This window comes from Exophiala viscosa (genome assembly GCF_022695815.1).
Source record: "Exophiala viscosa unplaced genomic scaffold EDD37scaffold_1, whole genome shotgun sequence".
Classification (NCBI taxonomy): Eukaryota; Fungi; Ascomycota; class Eurotiomycetes; order Chaetothyriales; family Herpotrichiellaceae; genus Exophiala; species Exophiala viscosa.
In genome coordinates, this window is record NW_026944353.1 from 233384 (window position 1) to 248440 (window position 15057).

At 51.8% G+C, this 15057-nt stretch overlaps 5 protein-coding genes across 5 annotated transcripts; 1 reads left to right on the top strand and 4 right to left on the bottom strand.

Moving 5' to 3' along the window:
- Positions 1–52: 52 nt before the first annotated feature.
- EDD37DRAFT_6021 (ATP-dependent RNA helicase) lies at positions 53–3335 on the bottom strand. Its single transcript, XM_062814622.1, has one exon. It carries the CDS (start codon positions 3061–3063, stop codon positions 451–453), a length of 2613 nt encoding a protein of 870 aa, XP_062674311.1. The 5' UTR covers positions 3064–3335; the 3' UTR covers positions 53–450.
- A 26-nt stretch (positions 3336–3361) lies between these two features.
- EDD37DRAFT_5235 (uncharacterized protein) lies at positions 3362–8078 on the bottom strand. The gene is made up of 2 exons (XM_062813640.1): positions 4699–8078; positions 3362–4646 (listed from the first exon to the last, which is right to left on the bottom strand). Exons 1-2 carry the CDS (start codon positions 7706–7708, stop codon positions 3661–3663), a joined length of 3996 nt encoding a protein of 1331 aa, XP_062674312.1. The 5' UTR covers positions 7709–8078; the 3' UTR covers positions 3362–3660.
- Position 8079: 1 nt separating this feature from the next.
- EDD37DRAFT_6031 (cytochrome P450 alkane hydroxylase) lies at positions 8080–10109 on the bottom strand. The gene is made up of 4 exons (XM_062814625.1): positions 9559–10109; positions 9489–9501; positions 9085–9430; positions 8080–9033 (listed from the first exon to the last, which is right to left on the bottom strand). Exons 1-4 carry the CDS (start codon positions 9715–9717, stop codon positions 8178–8180), a joined length of 1374 nt encoding a protein of 457 aa, XP_062674313.1. The 5' UTR covers positions 9718–10109; the 3' UTR covers positions 8080–8177.
- A 95-nt stretch (positions 10110–10204) lies between these two features.
- Positions 10205–12522, bottom strand: EDD37DRAFT_5286 (beta-N-acetylhexosaminidase). Its single transcript, XM_062813643.1, has one exon. It carries the CDS (start codon positions 12387–12389, stop codon positions 10503–10505), a length of 1887 nt encoding a protein of 628 aa, XP_062674314.1. The 5' UTR covers positions 12390–12522; the 3' UTR covers positions 10205–10502.
- A 354-nt stretch (positions 12523–12876) lies between these two features.
- EDD37DRAFT_614402 (uncharacterized protein) lies at positions 12877–15052 on the top strand. Its single transcript, XM_062815535.1, has 2 exons — positions 12877–13576; positions 13631–15052. The coding sequence occupies exons 1-2, from the start codon at positions 13167–13169 to the stop codon at positions 14820–14822; spliced, it is 1602 nt and encodes a 533-aa protein (XP_062674315.1). The 5' UTR covers positions 12877–13166; the 3' UTR covers positions 14823–15052.
- Positions 15053–15057: the final 5 nt, after the last annotated feature.

Consider the following 15057-nt stretch of genomic DNA (forward strand, 5'->3'; position numbering starts at 1 on the left):
GAAGAGGCAGAATCTAGTCCGATGGAGTTTATTCCCGTGCGACCCTGGATTGCTGCAGCCGTGACCTTCAAGTGGAAGGGAACCTTTTTGTCGCCAGGCCTCATGCCCCTGGTTTGAGCAGTTCTGGTTTGGTGTTTTCATATCTGTCCTTTCCGGAAGTATGTTGTCGTTCACGATCACGCGTGCCATCCATTTTGTGGGTGAAGATGACGGTGATGCAGTGGGGTTCCTGCAACCCGTTGGTGATGAAGAGGGCACCTTCTGAGTTGTCTATGGATGGTCAATGCACATAGAGCGTCTGGATTTCAAATTCGAAAGGATTGATTTAATGCCACAGAATTGGTGATAGCTGATCCTCGCACGAGTCGCGCGTCAACCACTATTCATAAGGAGATCAAGTCCATCATATGTTCTTGTTCGATCCGCGCGGGTAATGTCTCTTCCACGGTGCTAACGACGTAGCACTTCACTGACCCAACCCATCTCCACGGCACTTACACCTCTCGCGTAGGCCTTTGTCCCTGTATACACGAACTCATTGTACATTATGGCCTCGAATTTGCGCGGCGCTCCGGCTGGTGACCCGTCGGACGATGGAGCAGAGAAGAGCACGCTGCTCGGGTGTATTGACACGGGTTGATTCGTGAGGAGAGTACGGTAAGACCCGTCGCTCGAGAGGCGGGCTACGTTGGGGTGGAAGCCTGTTAGGATACACTTGAGGACTCGTTGGGGCAGGGTGGTAGGGTCATTGTCGTGATCATCCTTATCATTCGTGAGGCTTGTGCTCTTGGAGCCCATGTGTTGCCGCCGCTGCATTATACCGGTGAGTTGCTTGCGGACGTCGAGGGCGCCGGTCATGGCGCGGTGCGAGATGGCGTGGTCGTCGCACCATCTTTTGCGGTCGGTGGGTTCGGCGGCGTAGGCTTGCATTGTTGCTAGGAGGGTGAGGTGGTCTCCCTCGCGACGGTAGAGGGCGCGGCGGGCTTGAGCTTGCTGGCTTGCGCGGGAGTCGTGTTCGTTCTCGGAGTCGCCTAAGGCGTCGGAGGTTTTGGATTTGGATTCGGATCTAAGTGCGAGTGGGTCCTGTAAGGTGTCTGTGGACTTGTGGCTTTGGTGGACGTTGAGGAAGATGCTCTCTACGCTGAGGGCTGAGACGATGTCGATGATTTCGTCGGTACAGGAGAATTGTGGATCAGCGCTGGCTAGGAGGACGCGCGCGAGACTCGCGGGGAGGGGGAGGACGCTCATGTCACGGCCTAGGGTGGTGATTTGCCCAGTGGAGGGGTCAAGGGCTGAGAGTTGCAGAAGGTGGATCATTGCGCGCTCGAGGGCGCGGCGAGGCGGTCTAGTCAGGAATGGGAATGCTTGGAGGTCGTCGATGCCGTGGGCTTTCAGGGTGAGGACAAGCTGGCTTAGGTCGCACCGGAGAATTTCTGGCTCGGTGTCCTGGGATAGTTGGTAGAAATCGGACTCGGTGTACAGTCTGTATGCTGTGCCGGGAGCGTCTCGACCGGCGCGGCCGGAACGTTGGTTGGCGGAGCTGCGGGAGATGGGGACGGTGAGGAGAGTGTCGAGGTTGAGCGATGGACGGAAGAGACGTTGTTTGGCTTTGCCTGTGTCGATTACGAAGCGAATTCCCGGAACTGTGATGCTGGTTTCGGCGATATTAGTTGCTAGAATGATCTTCCGTGTGAATCGAGGGGTGGTTTGGAAGACGCGCTGCTGCATTGCGGATGGCAGGGCGGCGTAGAGCGGAAGAATAAGCAGTTTTGGGAGAGCCTTTGAGAGGGTTGCGTCCTTTTGAATCGATGCGGACCAGGATGTCAATAGGCTTGAGAGGGATTCGACTGTTTCTTGACCCGTCAGGAAGACCAGGATGTCGCCTGGCAGAGGAGTGTGGGAGTGGATGTGCATGATGCGTTGATACGCGGCGTCCAGAATGTCGGGGACTGGAGATGGTGCATAATTCATTGTGACGGGGTGTTGGCGACCTTTGATCAAAAGGGATGTCGCTCTTATGGCGGATTCTGAGGCCACACCGTTCGGAGGCTTCTTGTCAAGGGCAGAACCCTGAAGAGTGCCACTCGTTGTGTTTGAAGCATGTTGGCCATTGTGGTCATTGTCGCCGTCAGCAAATCCGGACCAGTCCTCTTCGACACGGTCGTCCTGTTGAATAGCCGGAGATTCAGCAGAAGTAGAGTTGAAGAAATCCCTGATCTTCTCCATATCAGCTGTTGCGCTCATGACGACAACCTTCATCCCGATACCGCCTCTCCCATCTTCTTTGCTCTTGAGATCTTGCATTCTCCTGAGGAAGCCGAGCACCAGGTCCACGTTCACACCGCGCTCGTGGACCTCGTCAACAACCACCGCGGAGTACTCTTTCAACCAGGGGTCGCGCAACATCTCCTGTAGCAACATTCCCTCAGTCAAGAACTTGATCCTTGTTGAGGGACTTGTGCTATTCTCAAATCGGACCGAGTATCCGACCTGCGAAGCCGGACTGGAATTGCCCAGCGGAGTTCCCATTTCTTCTGCAACTCGTCGAGCCAAAGAGATGGCTGCGACCCTTCGTGGTTGAGTGATGGCGATGCACCCGCCCACGTTCGCGCCTCCCTGGGTCGTCTTCCTTTTGCACCACGGTTCCGTCACCAGAAATTGTGGGATTTGAGTTGATTTACCGGAACCCGTCTCTCCGACAAGGAGTAAAACTTCATGCTCTCTGACTTCCTGTTTAATCTGATCTGCATGCTTATAGATCGGTAATTGTTGCCTGACCGAGAGCAAATCCCGGGCTCTTTCCCTCAGATTCGGCTTGGATCTCTGCTGTTGGCTAAGAGCAACCTCATGCTTGTTTTCGCCTGACTCATGAAAGAGGACAGTCTTGCCCACCGATACCCCACGCGCAGCATCGCGACGATGAGCATTCAACTTCTTCCCGACTAAATGAGGCTTGTTGATGAATGCCTCTGCTGCGGATCTCTTCAATCCTTTTGGTTCCTTGGGACTTTGTTGAACTGGGGATGATCCCAGTGCAGAATTTGCACCTTTTTCTTTCGACATGTTTCTGAGAAGTACACTACCCTGTCATCATGGGAGCACCGACCCTCACAGCGAGTTCTAGATCCCTGATATCGTAAAGGCAGAATCAGTGGCAAGATCGTGAGGAAATATTCCGGTCACGGAAAACTGCTAGACAGAGCCTCGTCTTTAGACTTTGAGATTCCCCACAAGGCTTGGCGACATTTCAGCCTCGTCTGGCACTCGAGCCGTACTACCTATACCTACCCTTGCTTCCGAATGTATCGATACACTCAGAGTCTGACATCACTTGATGATGGCCATCTTGGACCAGAGATATATATGTATATATCGAGGCGAGCACATCGGTCATGAGAAGTAATCCTCTCAAAGCGTACCAAACTTCTGCGTGGTGATATTATCGGATAACATTGCTCACCAGTCGTATACACTACTATATTGAATACTTTTTGTCCATCCAGGAGCATGACTTTCCATCAGTGAACATATAAGGACAAGGTCTTTCTTTTTAGGTATCTTCCCTATCAACTCAGATGTCAACCACGCATTAGTAGGTACTGTTACATGGCCGTGTCCATCCAAAACTTTTTGTTTGTCCGTCAAACCTCAGTATGCACTCTATGCACGACCCGCCTGAGCCCGCTTGATCTCCTCGAGAATCAAATCACGCGCAGACAAGACACCGTCCTCCTTGCCAACGATGGTAATGGCTTCACCTTCCTCGCCCTTGCTAGAATTGCGGTTCGGAACCTGGATGTCGCAACCGGACGCCTTTCGTATCGAGTTGATGGTCGAACCGCCTTGTCCGATAATGTGTCGATGCAGCCGTGGATCAGGAAGGATGAGGTAGCCTGTAAATTGCGGTTCCTTGGCCTTCTCGATGGACGACTGGATCTTCTGCTTGGCCTTCGTGACGGCGTCTTCCGAAACGTCCTTTCCGGCAAGAAGTACCCATGGGATCTCTCCATCGTCGCCGTCCAAAGCAGCTTGATTCGAGACTATGTCCCATGTGTGGGACCCTTCAGCGGGCTGATCTGTGATCAAGGGCATGTCGCCATTTGTGGTCCGCTGAGGACCACGTCCGGCACCTCTTGGTTTTGGCGGTGGCTTGTGACCGTTGTGATCGACGCGGACTCCGTCTCTGGACAACTCCCGGAAAAGAGCACCATTCTTCGAGACCACATGGTGCAAGGCTTTCGGGACCATGATAGTCTCACCCTGCTGCTTCGTGGTCAGGCTCTGGATGTGCTCTTTCGCTTGCGATACGTGCTCTGACCGGCCACTAATTTTGACTCCTGTCTGACCTGATCCTTGTCGAGGAACGTTGAGACTGACAGTGAAGTCGTCTTCGATCTTCTTCCGAATGCTTCCATTAGGTCCGATTAGCTCGCGGTGTTGACTGATGGGCACATCTATCGTTTCTGTGATCTGGTTTTCTCTTTCATCCACAAAGGTCTGGATAGCTGCCACAATTTTCTCGACCACATCAGTGGTGCCCTTGACGGTAAGCTCGCTCGATTCGTCACCTTGGCGAGGGAAGCGCACGTGCTCAGCACTAGTCCCTGTACCGCCCGCTTTCGAGACGATACTCTGGATGTTAGATCCTGTAAAAGTGTCAGCTGTGAATCAAACGCATCAAAACCGCTCATGACTTACCACCAGCACCAATTAATGCACGATGGTGCTTCCTGTCGACGTTCAATGTGCGTGTTTCAACAGCGTCAAATGCCTTGGCTCGCTTCTGCAGCTCTTGCTTGGCCTTGTCGACCTGTGACTTGGTGCCCTTGATCTGTATAGTCACGCGTTCAGATCCGTCAGACTTAGGAATATCAATCTGAGCCCCTGTCTCAGCTCGAAGCTTCTCCATCTCCATTCCCCGTCTGCCAATCAGCGATGCAATTTGATCCTGTGCAACGGAGACGGTGGCGGTATGGGAGTTGTCGACCAAGTATTGATGGAGACTCAGGAGCTCGTCGCGCACCTTTTCGGCCTTCGCGCGAGGTCCACGGATCCTGATTTCATCCTGTGGCTGGCCCTTGTTGCCGCCGACTTCGCTGGCATTGTCAGCAGCGGAAGCATCGTCATTAGCTCTGGACGCTTTCGGAAAATCAATTCTCACGACGTTGTCGACTTTGCTTTGGATCTTCTGGAGGTTTTCTCCGTTTCGTCCCACAAGCATGCCATGATATTTGGGATCAATCTTGACGGCGAAATTGACCTCGTCTTCCCATTGTTTTGCCAGACGAAGAATTTCGGCTTTGCATGCCTCGGCCTTCTTTTGAGGCCCTTGAATGGTGATTTGACCATTTTCACGCGTATCAATATCCACGTCGTGCTTTTCACGCATCGCTTTGATATTAGCGCCCTGTTTGCCGATGAGATTCTTGGCAAATTGAGCAGGGAATGGGAAGGTAGTTGTATAACCACGTTCTTTTTCGTCTTCTTCCGCCTCTCGGAGAAATTCCTCGATCTTCTGGCGTAGATCTTCGATGTCCGTTTCACTTGGCCCTCTCAGGAAAATCTGCTCGGAAGGCAAACCTCGTGAAACACCTGCTGCTTGTCTGACATTTCCCGCAGCTCGACCAAAGTCTATCTGCACTGGAAATGCTTCTGGTGGTGTCGGCTTTGGCTCGTTGTTCACGAATCTTCTGACTTTGTCGTGGTACTTCTTTGGCACATGGATATCTTGCACCGAAATGCCTTGGTGAGGAATATTGCTCAGCAACTGTGCTTGTGCCTCCTGAAGAGCTTTTTCAAAGTTGGCTACCTCTGATTGTGAAGGTTTTGTGCGAGGGACTGTGAAAGGCTCATCATGAGAAGGACCCTCGTATACCAGCACCACCGGATCCGAGCCGTCTTCGGGGACTATCATATGTACACCGAGGTTACCCTTCAGATTCGAAGCATGCATCTGTTCAAGATGAGGATGGAAGAAGGGGTCAACCTCCACGAGTTGAAGTCTGGAGGAAGGATATGCTTGGGTGATCTTAGACAGCTCATTGCGAGCAGATAGAGCCTTCTGAGGGTCGTTACTAATGACATTCCAGCTTGCTGAGGCGCTTGAGCTAGGCGGAAAGACGATTTCTGCACCATGGGATTTCATGAATTCTCGCTCGATGGCCTTCTGCTGCAGATATTGAGCTAGGGCACGAGAATGTCGTTCGGGCCCTTGTGGGGCGTCGTTAAAATGTTTATGCATGTCGACCGCACGGTTGTGCTTCCTAGACATGAGTTCTTCCGCCAGATTGCGGCCAGCGCTCAACTTGTCCTGGGGGCCGATGATGTTGATATCCTCGGTTTCATGCTCCGGCGGCGGAAGGATGACGACGCAGCCTGTCTCCTCCAAGAACTTCAGGGGGTCCATGCCGCGGTCGCCAACAATGTAAGGGTGTAGTATCTGCTCGGCTGCCAGCTCTTCCAGCAAAAGTTCCTTCTGCAGTTCTTCGGCCAATTGTTCCAGGAATGCACGTGCTTCCATGACAGCAGCCTGTTCGCCAGAGACAACAATGTGATGATCTCCATGAGGAACAAAGTTAGGGCGCTGTTCAGTCTCAGTAGGCCGAGGCGGAGGTTGCTGTTGCCATGTGTGGTACTGTGGCACGTTGATGCGCAGACCACGGTCTTGTTCCAGCTGTTGCAAGCGATCTGCGTGTCGACCGGCAATAAATGGGTAGAACTCTGGTGGTACACCGCGAACAGGCAGGTCAATCTTTGGCTGGAGAGACTTGACCTGGTTCGAGATGTGTTCATACGCCTGGCGGACCTGCGCGGCGTTTCCGCGGATCTCAACAACGTCGGTTCTGATTTCCTCGGGGCTTGCTTGCGGTCGGGTATCGCGATCGATGTGGATACGAACATTGAACTGCTGTTCAAGCTTCTTGATGTTGGCACCACCTTTACCGATGACTTGGGCAGAAACGTTCGAGGGGATCTCAAGTTTAACTTGTTTTTCGATCGTAAGCTCCTTGGAGACATGCATCAGAGCCTCAGTAACTCGGGCCTTAGGGCCCTCGGCGATGAATTGGGTCCTGGTTGCGAAATTGGTTGACTTCGGTGTGACAACCACATTGTACTTCTTCTTGACATCGTCAATGACTCTCTTCACGGATTTGCTCCTGTCAAGATCCGAGTTGTCAATCTCAAAGGTGTCTCGATATCTTCCTGGCAACAGGACACCTGCACGGGCACCAGCTGCTGCTGAGGCGGGAGTCCTTGTTCCAGGAGTTGATGGGGTGGCAGCACCAGAGGAAGTTGGACGAGATGCCAATGCAGGGGAACCGTTTGTGGGCGCAGCCTTCGCAGAAGCACTGGCTACCCAGCCAGGAGCTCGTGAAGTAGGTGCCGCAGCAGGTTTGCTAGAAGCTCCTAAAGCCGGGAAGGCCTCTTCGGACTGGGTATCGAGGACGGTTGGCTTGTCGGACGCCTTCTGCTTGCCAGCAGCCTTGGCGGACATGGGAGCATCGCTTGTGCCGTTAGGAATATTTTTCGACTCTTCAGCTTCATGATGAGGTGGTGGAGGGTGTTGGACATCCTCCTCGTCGACAACGTCTTCAACCGTCACATGGTGTGACTCGGCAGCTTCATGTTGTTCTTGCATCAATTGAGCGGGAGTCTTGGTCGAGCTAGAACTAGCATCGATAGGTGCATCGGTGGTTGCAGAGGCCATGATGGTGTTTGACTTCGTAGAAGTCTCGAGAAACCGGTAGAGTGTAGACCGTAAGGATGAGACAACGACCGCGGGGGAGGAAGTTATGGAGCGAGCACCATGAAGTGTCCCGAGCGAGCTTTCAATACGAATAGTAAAGCAGAGAGAAAATGATATGACTTGTCACAGACGAGCGGTGACGTTGGGACACAAGATGAACCTGTGAATACAATAGCAGTGTTGGGTAAAGAGAGTCGCAGTTGAGGTTAATTATGCTTGAGTGTCTTTAATTGTAAGTGTGGAGTGCCTCGTGAGAGTCTAGCTTCAGCGGCGCCCGCCCCAGGAAATATGGCGGCACGGAATAACCTCGACCCGGGATTCAGTGACAAAGGGGCAAAGTACGCATATCATCGCCGACATCGTCTGGCTTTTATATTCTAGAGCATTCGCCCGAGGCAAGACTATCATAATTAAATGCACACATTTCCAGTCACCTTTCCCGTTTACCACCATGCGCCCCATGCTTGACAAACCCGACTTTGACACCGTTCGCTGGTGTTAGAATGATATCTGCGTGCATACTGCGGTCGTTCTCATAGTCGATGATCTGATCAAACTCTTGCAGAATTCTGACAATAGTATAACCCATCTCGACCATCGCAAATTGCTGCCCTATGCAGATCCGTGGTCCTCCATTGAAGGGAATGAAGTTCCACGCCTTTGGAGTCCATGTTGCCCACCGGTCCGGCACCCACTCAAGAGGGTCATAAGGAAATGCTTCTGATATGGGCGGATACAGGTCTCTTCGACGGTGCATCATAAGAGGACTGTAGCCGAAGGCAGTACCACTCGGGCAACCGACAGGGCCATTGCCGTACACGCCTCCTCCGCGTGGCACCGACGTATCTGTTAGCGCGCATCGGACATTGAAGGGTACGACCGGGTACAGTCGCAAGGTTTCGTTGATGGTATAGGTCAGATACTTCATGTCTTTGACCTCCTGATAGGAGGGTGGGCGGCCATAAATTCCTAAGAAGTCCACGATTTCTGCCCGCAACTTCTCGACAACGCGTGGATTCTTGGCCAGCTCCAAGAACAACCACGACATTGTAGCAGCTGTAGTATCTCGCCCAGCCAGAAGCAGGGCGGTCAGCTGATCACGCATTACCTTACGGTCGCGAGTATGCGCAGCTAAGGCGTGGATGAAGGTCTCGGATCGAGACAGCTTGGACTCCAGCTCAGAAGGAGACAACGCCGAAGCTTCCGTGATGAACGGCTCGATGAAGGCCTCCATAGTGCGCAATGATTCCCAGAAAGAGCGCCTAGAATGGAAATGTCTGAATGGTCTGTTTGCGGTGTCAACTACAGCCGCAACCTTTGCACAGTGGAGAGCTTACCCTAGCCGTGATTCTAGCGACTGAACTCGCTGCACCTCGTCAAAGGCAGCTGCAAACTCTGACTGCTCTGTTTGCAGACTGCCGACACTATGGCCGAACAGGAAATGTGTTGAGGCGTCGAGAGTAAAGCGGTGGAGTAGTTGGTTTAGCGTCACCAACCGCCCATCACCAGGACCTAGTAGCGAGATCAAACTGTGGACATGAGTCTCGATCAGTGGGAGGTCAGCGACCTTTTCGCGTATGAACATTGGTCGGATGAGTTGTCGCGAATCGTGCCACTGCTGTCCATCTGTGGTAAATATGCTGTCACCTAGGAAATCTTTCCATTCAGAGTGAAATTGTTGCCCTAAGTGATGGTCAGTGGTGTGCTTGTGACAACTCCAATTAGCGCCGGGTGTACATGCCCTTGCCAAATTCCTGAAATTGCGTGGTGAGCACAGCCTTGATGTTCTCCGGATCGGCAGAGAATATTACTCTCTCGTTCTCCAGTATGTGCAGCTCACAAGTATACGAGCCATTCCCGCTAGTTCCGGTCTTCGTGTGGTCAAACATCCACTGCCAGAATTCGAGGGCCTCATTTTTGACAATGGCCCTTGTGGAATGTAGCGGGAAGTCAAGTCCTGCCAGATCCATGAGTCTCTGGTCATCACGGAACGAACAACAGACTCACCGAAGATAAATCTTGTAGTGACTCTGGGTGACTCTCCCCCGAGACTCTTGACCTTCTGGAACTTGACATACCTCCTGACATACACAGAGCCAACATATGTGAGAAACGCAATGGCGGCGACATACTGCCAGAACGGGAGTTGCGGCATCATAATGATAAGGCTTTCTTCACGAGACCAAGGGAAACCTTTAGCAATCTGTACTTTGCACACGAAGTTCAATCGTGCTGACAAGGGTTTGACCTGGCTCAGGCTATGCTCCTTCGAAAGTACGGATGTTCTGATGAGGTTTGAGTGTACAAGAAAACGTTACATAGGCCACCCTATGCGTCAAATGCTGTTGCGCGTCCCTTCACAGGTGATACGTCGAAGGCAATCGGTGAAAGAGAGGGCTTCGGGTTCCAAGTTGAAGGCGCGCGATACTGACGGCCTCAGGAGGTCATGACCAGCAGCAAATGTTGCCAATAACTTCCCAGTGTAAGGTGCAAGAATGCAATGGTTTGGAAGAAGTCTGATGATTGTAAGACGGAAGTAATGAACCTGAAGTGATCATGCACTTAGCGCGGTTCTGGGCCATTACCGCCCGTATTCTGTGCCGAATACGAAATACGATGATACGCTTGCAGTGCGATAGCCTGAATAGATGGCACATGCCTGCCGCACCAGCGTCTAGAGGGCAACTCGAGAACTCTGCCCTGGTCGGCTTTGGTGCATCTTATTGCTCTTGTGGTGGACAGTAACCCCATATCGTCATAAATTGCAACCCCTTTCTTGGAGGCACCAAGTCATTTGGACAGGTGACATTCTCACTCCAAGATCAGTGACTGCTCTTTCTCTCCATTCCCCCAACCTTCTGGCGGCATCCTCAAGCATTGTGTCATTCCTGACACCCGCCCAGAGAACCTCTGCAGCAGCGGCGACCCTAGGCCACAACTTGGAATCCAGGTCCATAGAGTCGGTTTGCTCACTCCACAAGAGGACTTCGCCACCTTCGACGCCGTCGACGAGGTCGCTGCTTATGTTCGCCACAGGGTCATACATGTACATATGGCGCCAATTGTGAAATGGGGCGCAATAGTCGAGATAAGGCACGTGGAGTTTGCTAGGGATCCCTCCGGAGGTGTTAAAGGGCACACCGTGAGGCGACTTACCCATTGGATATGGGTCGAGAAAGATACCATAACCACAATCAAGATACCAATGCTTGTAATCTCCAAAGATGACTCGGTGTCCCCTCTTCAAAACCTCCTCGATACGTTGGCTATCCCGCCATACCTGGACCAAAGTGCTAGGAGTGTTTTCCTTGTCTACTGCAGATGATAGCGTCAAGTTCCAGTCCAGGAGCATTTCCTCCCAGATGATGGGCCGCAGACCCTGCTGGATGGTGATGTTGATCAGTCGGTCGACGAATTTTTGCAAGAGAGGTTGCAGCACATGAGGGTCGTCACTAGACACGGTTTCATCCAATAGGTAAGCCTGCAGATTGACCTCATCACCGCCGATGTGGTACAATGAAGTGTATGGACGTGTTCGAGGCAAAAGATCCAGGAGAACCGTCGATACAAATTCATTGACGGCGGATGAGTTTAGTTTGAGCTGTCCACTGAGTGGCTCAGCTGCAAAGGTTGACCAGTCGAGCTCGTTAAACGCAGCTATGAGATCCGGGTAGGAATGAGCGATCGAGGCTGTGTGACCAGGCATGTCGATCTCCACAAATACTGATATGCCTTTCATTACCCCATGAGCTTGAATCTCACTAAGGTCATTGACCGTCCAGATAAGGTTAGGCTGGTAGGCACCTTTACTAGCAAGCTTTGGGAGTGAGGGTATATCGAGTGGCCAACTTTGAGAATCTGTAGCGTGAATATGAAGTCGGTTCAATTTTGTCATAGCCATGGCATCAAGAGTTCTGATCAAATCCTCGGGTCGAAATGGATTTCGCGCAATGTCGATACTAAGGCCTCGGTGGCGCCATCTTGGTCGATCGACAATGTGCAGCGGTAGATCTGGCATGTAGGACCCAGATAAGGTTGAGTGTGCAAAGAAGGCCTGCTGCAGAGTTTGCAATGCTCGAAGACTGCCAATTGTATGATTAGACTTGATTGTAGCCGTCTCATTGGTGATAGTAAGCTCGTAAGACTCATCTCCATCAAAGAAAGACACGGGTGCGAAGTCATGGGAGTCAGGACACTTCATCTGGTGAATCTGAACCGCCGATACATATTGGCGAGGCGCATGAGCGTCTGGCTCAAAGGCGGAGTGCCGTTTGTGCATTTTCCATGGCACAAATCCTGACCTATGAATTTGGGCAATCGTTTCGCGAGCTGCGGCCTGCAGCAGGAAACTCTCAGATAAGCTGTTGGGTGTCTCATGCCGGCTCTTGTTACCTGTGAAGATCTGGAAATGGCCAAAGAATACCTGGCTAATCTTGGAAAGTTCATGGATTAGACCAGTGAATTGATATTCAGATGAATCGTGAGAGTACAAGAGAGCTATGGCTCCATTGCAATGGAGAGTCGTTTTGACAGCGGGATCTAGCCACCGTACATCGGTACCTTTTGACTGGTTTAATGGCTGAGGCCATATTGCACATGAGCTTGCAATGCAAGACGCAACCAGAAGTATGTGCAGTAGCATGATCCAATACTGCTACAAAGTAAATGTATCAGTACGAAACGACGAGTGCATTGTAGGCGCCCCCTCATTCTTTTGGCATGGAACAAACAATGGAAATCATTCACTCACTCTCAAATGCTCTTGATCATGGTAGACTCAGAAACCTCCCAAGTGAAGGACGTGATTCTGGAGAGTTGAGTTCAGAACATTTGTGAGGGCAGCAGAATGCAGGAACCGTGACACTGAAGGGCACTAAAGTGGATTGTTTTAGGATCTTGGGCCAGAGTCAACTTTGACAACGCGGAGTGGACGACAGAAATGTGAAGGAGAAATGCAGTCGTCGCAGTAAGGGATGGGATGCGGAAGTGAGACAGTTCGTCGATGGAAGACGATCGTCATACACAGACGTGTTATGTAAGCTACTAGCAGCTCTCTTGGCATCAAGTGGCGCCGCTTTTTCACTTTCAAGTTGCCGCTTTTCACTTTCACTTTGTAATTGCGCCTGGTCGCTGCAGATACATCCTTCTTCCCACCTGTGTACTCGCATATTCAAACAAACGCCTTACTCGACCTCTCAACATCCACCTCGAGTCTATCCGCGCATTTGACTGCATTTGACACGCAGTGTCTTGTCACGGTTTCACAGTACAACCTATACCGCCTGAACCGACTTCAGAGTCAAACTTTCATCGATACTGCAAACAATCTCGAAGCGCGACCCTCTGCCTCAGGGTATCGCAGGCAGACCTAGCCTTGCCACTATATCTGTTGCTTCCCCTCTCTCGACCATTCGCTACGATGTCTTCAATTGCACTGGATACGCCGCTCGCGGAGGCGCTGAGCAGTGCTGTGCACTCGAAGATCGTCGAAGAAGGCTGGACGCAGGACGATGATACCTCTTTAGCAGAGTACATCGTTCTCATGCTTGCGAATGGCAAAACTCAGGACCAGATCGCTTCAGAGCTCGCAGGCGAATTATTACAAGACGCGAAGGGTACGACGGAATTTGCGCAGTGGCTATTTGACCAGGTCAACATCCTATCCTCCGGCGCCACCGGCCCTGCACCTGCAGAGACATCGCAATCATCACAACAGATACATCAGACAGTCGCGCCGGATGCTGCCGCTTCAACATTCGCGGACAATGAAGATTCCGCAATCCCTGCCGCATATGACCAGGATATGGCAGATAACGCGCCCGAAAATGCGTAAGTTCACACAATGTTCGTACTCTGTCAAAGATAACTGACTTTTATATGCAGGCCTCGCGGACCTAAAGGTCTCCATGGCGGACGATCTGCTGGCCGAGGTGGCCGCGGTGGAGCGAACAAGGGTGGTGATTCAGTCCTACATCGAACTCGAGGCAATGATCGGATAAACACGCATAGCAACAACATGCGCGGAGCACCGAAAGGGCCACGCTCGAACCGTGATGTCCGTCCTGGCATGCAGAAAGCTCTCAATGGAATGGGGATGTCTGGGCCTGCTCAGGGAATGCAAAATCCAATGATGATGAATGGTACACAACAGGGTCAAAACATGATGCAGATGACTCCTCAGCAGCAAATGGAGTTCATGGCGATGATGGAACAGCAGACACGCATGCTTGCGCAATTCACCGGCATGATGCCGGGCCCTGCGAACGCTTTCGGACCAGGTATGAATCAACAAGGCAGTCAGGGTCGATCGTTGTTTGATAGAGTCGAGCCCGGACGTGGCCGTGGTGGAGCTCGAGGACGAGGACGAGGTGGCCACAACCAGAATGGCCATATCAAGACTGCCGGCAAAGTCGGCGATGGCGACACCGCGATGGACGGCGATGGACAAGCTACGCCAGCTCAGTCAACATCAACAGACGCCGAGCAGCAGGTCGAGGGAGAGCGAAAGCCACAAGATCCATCAAACACAATGTGCCACTTCAACCTCCGCTGCACGAACAAAGACTGCATATATGTTCACCAGGGACCGGCTGCCCCAGAAGGCACTATCGTTGACATGTCCGACACATGTACTTTTGGTGCGGCCTGCAAGAACTTCAAGTGTGTTGGAAAGCATCCGTCACCTGCCCAAATCAGAGCACACCAGGCTCAAGAAGTTTGCAAATTCTTCCCCAACTGCACCAAAGCCAATTGTGCTTTCAAGCACCCGACAGCTCCCCTATGTCGATTCGGCTCCAACTGCAAAACTCCGAATTGCACCTTTACGCATTTAGAAATACCCTGCCGATTCAATCCTTGTACGAACCTGCGATGTCCGTATAAGCACGAGCCTGGGCAGCAGAAGGCTACTAGTCTGGCGGATTATACTTGGACACCGGACAAACAAAATCAACAGGATGATACAGAACACGTCAGCGACAGGAAATTCGTGGACGAGCAAGCGGGAGAAGAGGAACTCATCAAGCCGGAAGAGGCCAATGGCCATGCAGGAATAAAGGAAGAGATCATTACCTAATGGCAATGTCTACGTGGATCGAAGGGTGGAAGTCGAGGTACTACTGATGCAGAATTCATCAGCGAAGCTGTACAATATGATTCCCAGGCATCTGGGTGAGCCATGGCCAAGGCCATGAATGCGGCTCTTATGTGTAGGGGATGCCATTGATATCCCACAAGCCAAGAGGCTTTGAATCAAAACAGGTGTTCCGGGAACAATGAATCTATTTGGATGTTGGTGCTTTTTACCTTTC

Bases quoted from the DNA above. Each gene is read 5' to 3' on its own strand.
- EDD37DRAFT_6021 (XM_062814622.1), bottom strand. From the start codon at position 3,063: ATGTCGAAAGAAAAAGGTGCAAATTCTGCACTGGGATCATCCCCAGTT.
- EDD37DRAFT_5235 (XM_062813640.1), bottom strand. From the start codon at position 7,708: ATGGCCTCTGCAACCACCGATGCACCTATCGATGCTAGTTCTAGCTCG. The intron at 4,647-4,698 runs GTAAGTCATGAG...ACACTTTTACAG, and splicing joins TGCATTAATTGGTGCTGGTG to GATCTAACATCCAGAGTATC.
- EDD37DRAFT_6031 (XM_062814625.1), bottom strand. From the start codon at position 9,717: ATGGATCTGGCAGGACTTGACTTCCCGCTACATTCCACAAGGGCCATT. The intron at 9,034-9,084 runs GTAAGCTCTCCA...CACCGCAAACAG, and splicing joins TCGCTAGAATCACGGCTAGG to ACCATTCAGACATTTCCATT.
- EDD37DRAFT_5286 (XM_062813643.1), bottom strand. From the start codon at position 12,389: ATGCTACTGCACATACTTCTGGTTGCGTCTTGCATTGCAAGCTCATGT.
- EDD37DRAFT_614402 (XM_062815535.1), top strand. From the start codon at position 13,167: ATGTCTTCAATTGCACTGGATACGCCGCTCGCGGAGGCGCTGAGCAGT. The intron at 13,577-13,630 runs GTAAGTTCACAC...TTTTATATGCAG, and splicing joins GATAACGCGCCCGAAAATGC to GCCTCGCGGACCTAAAGGTC.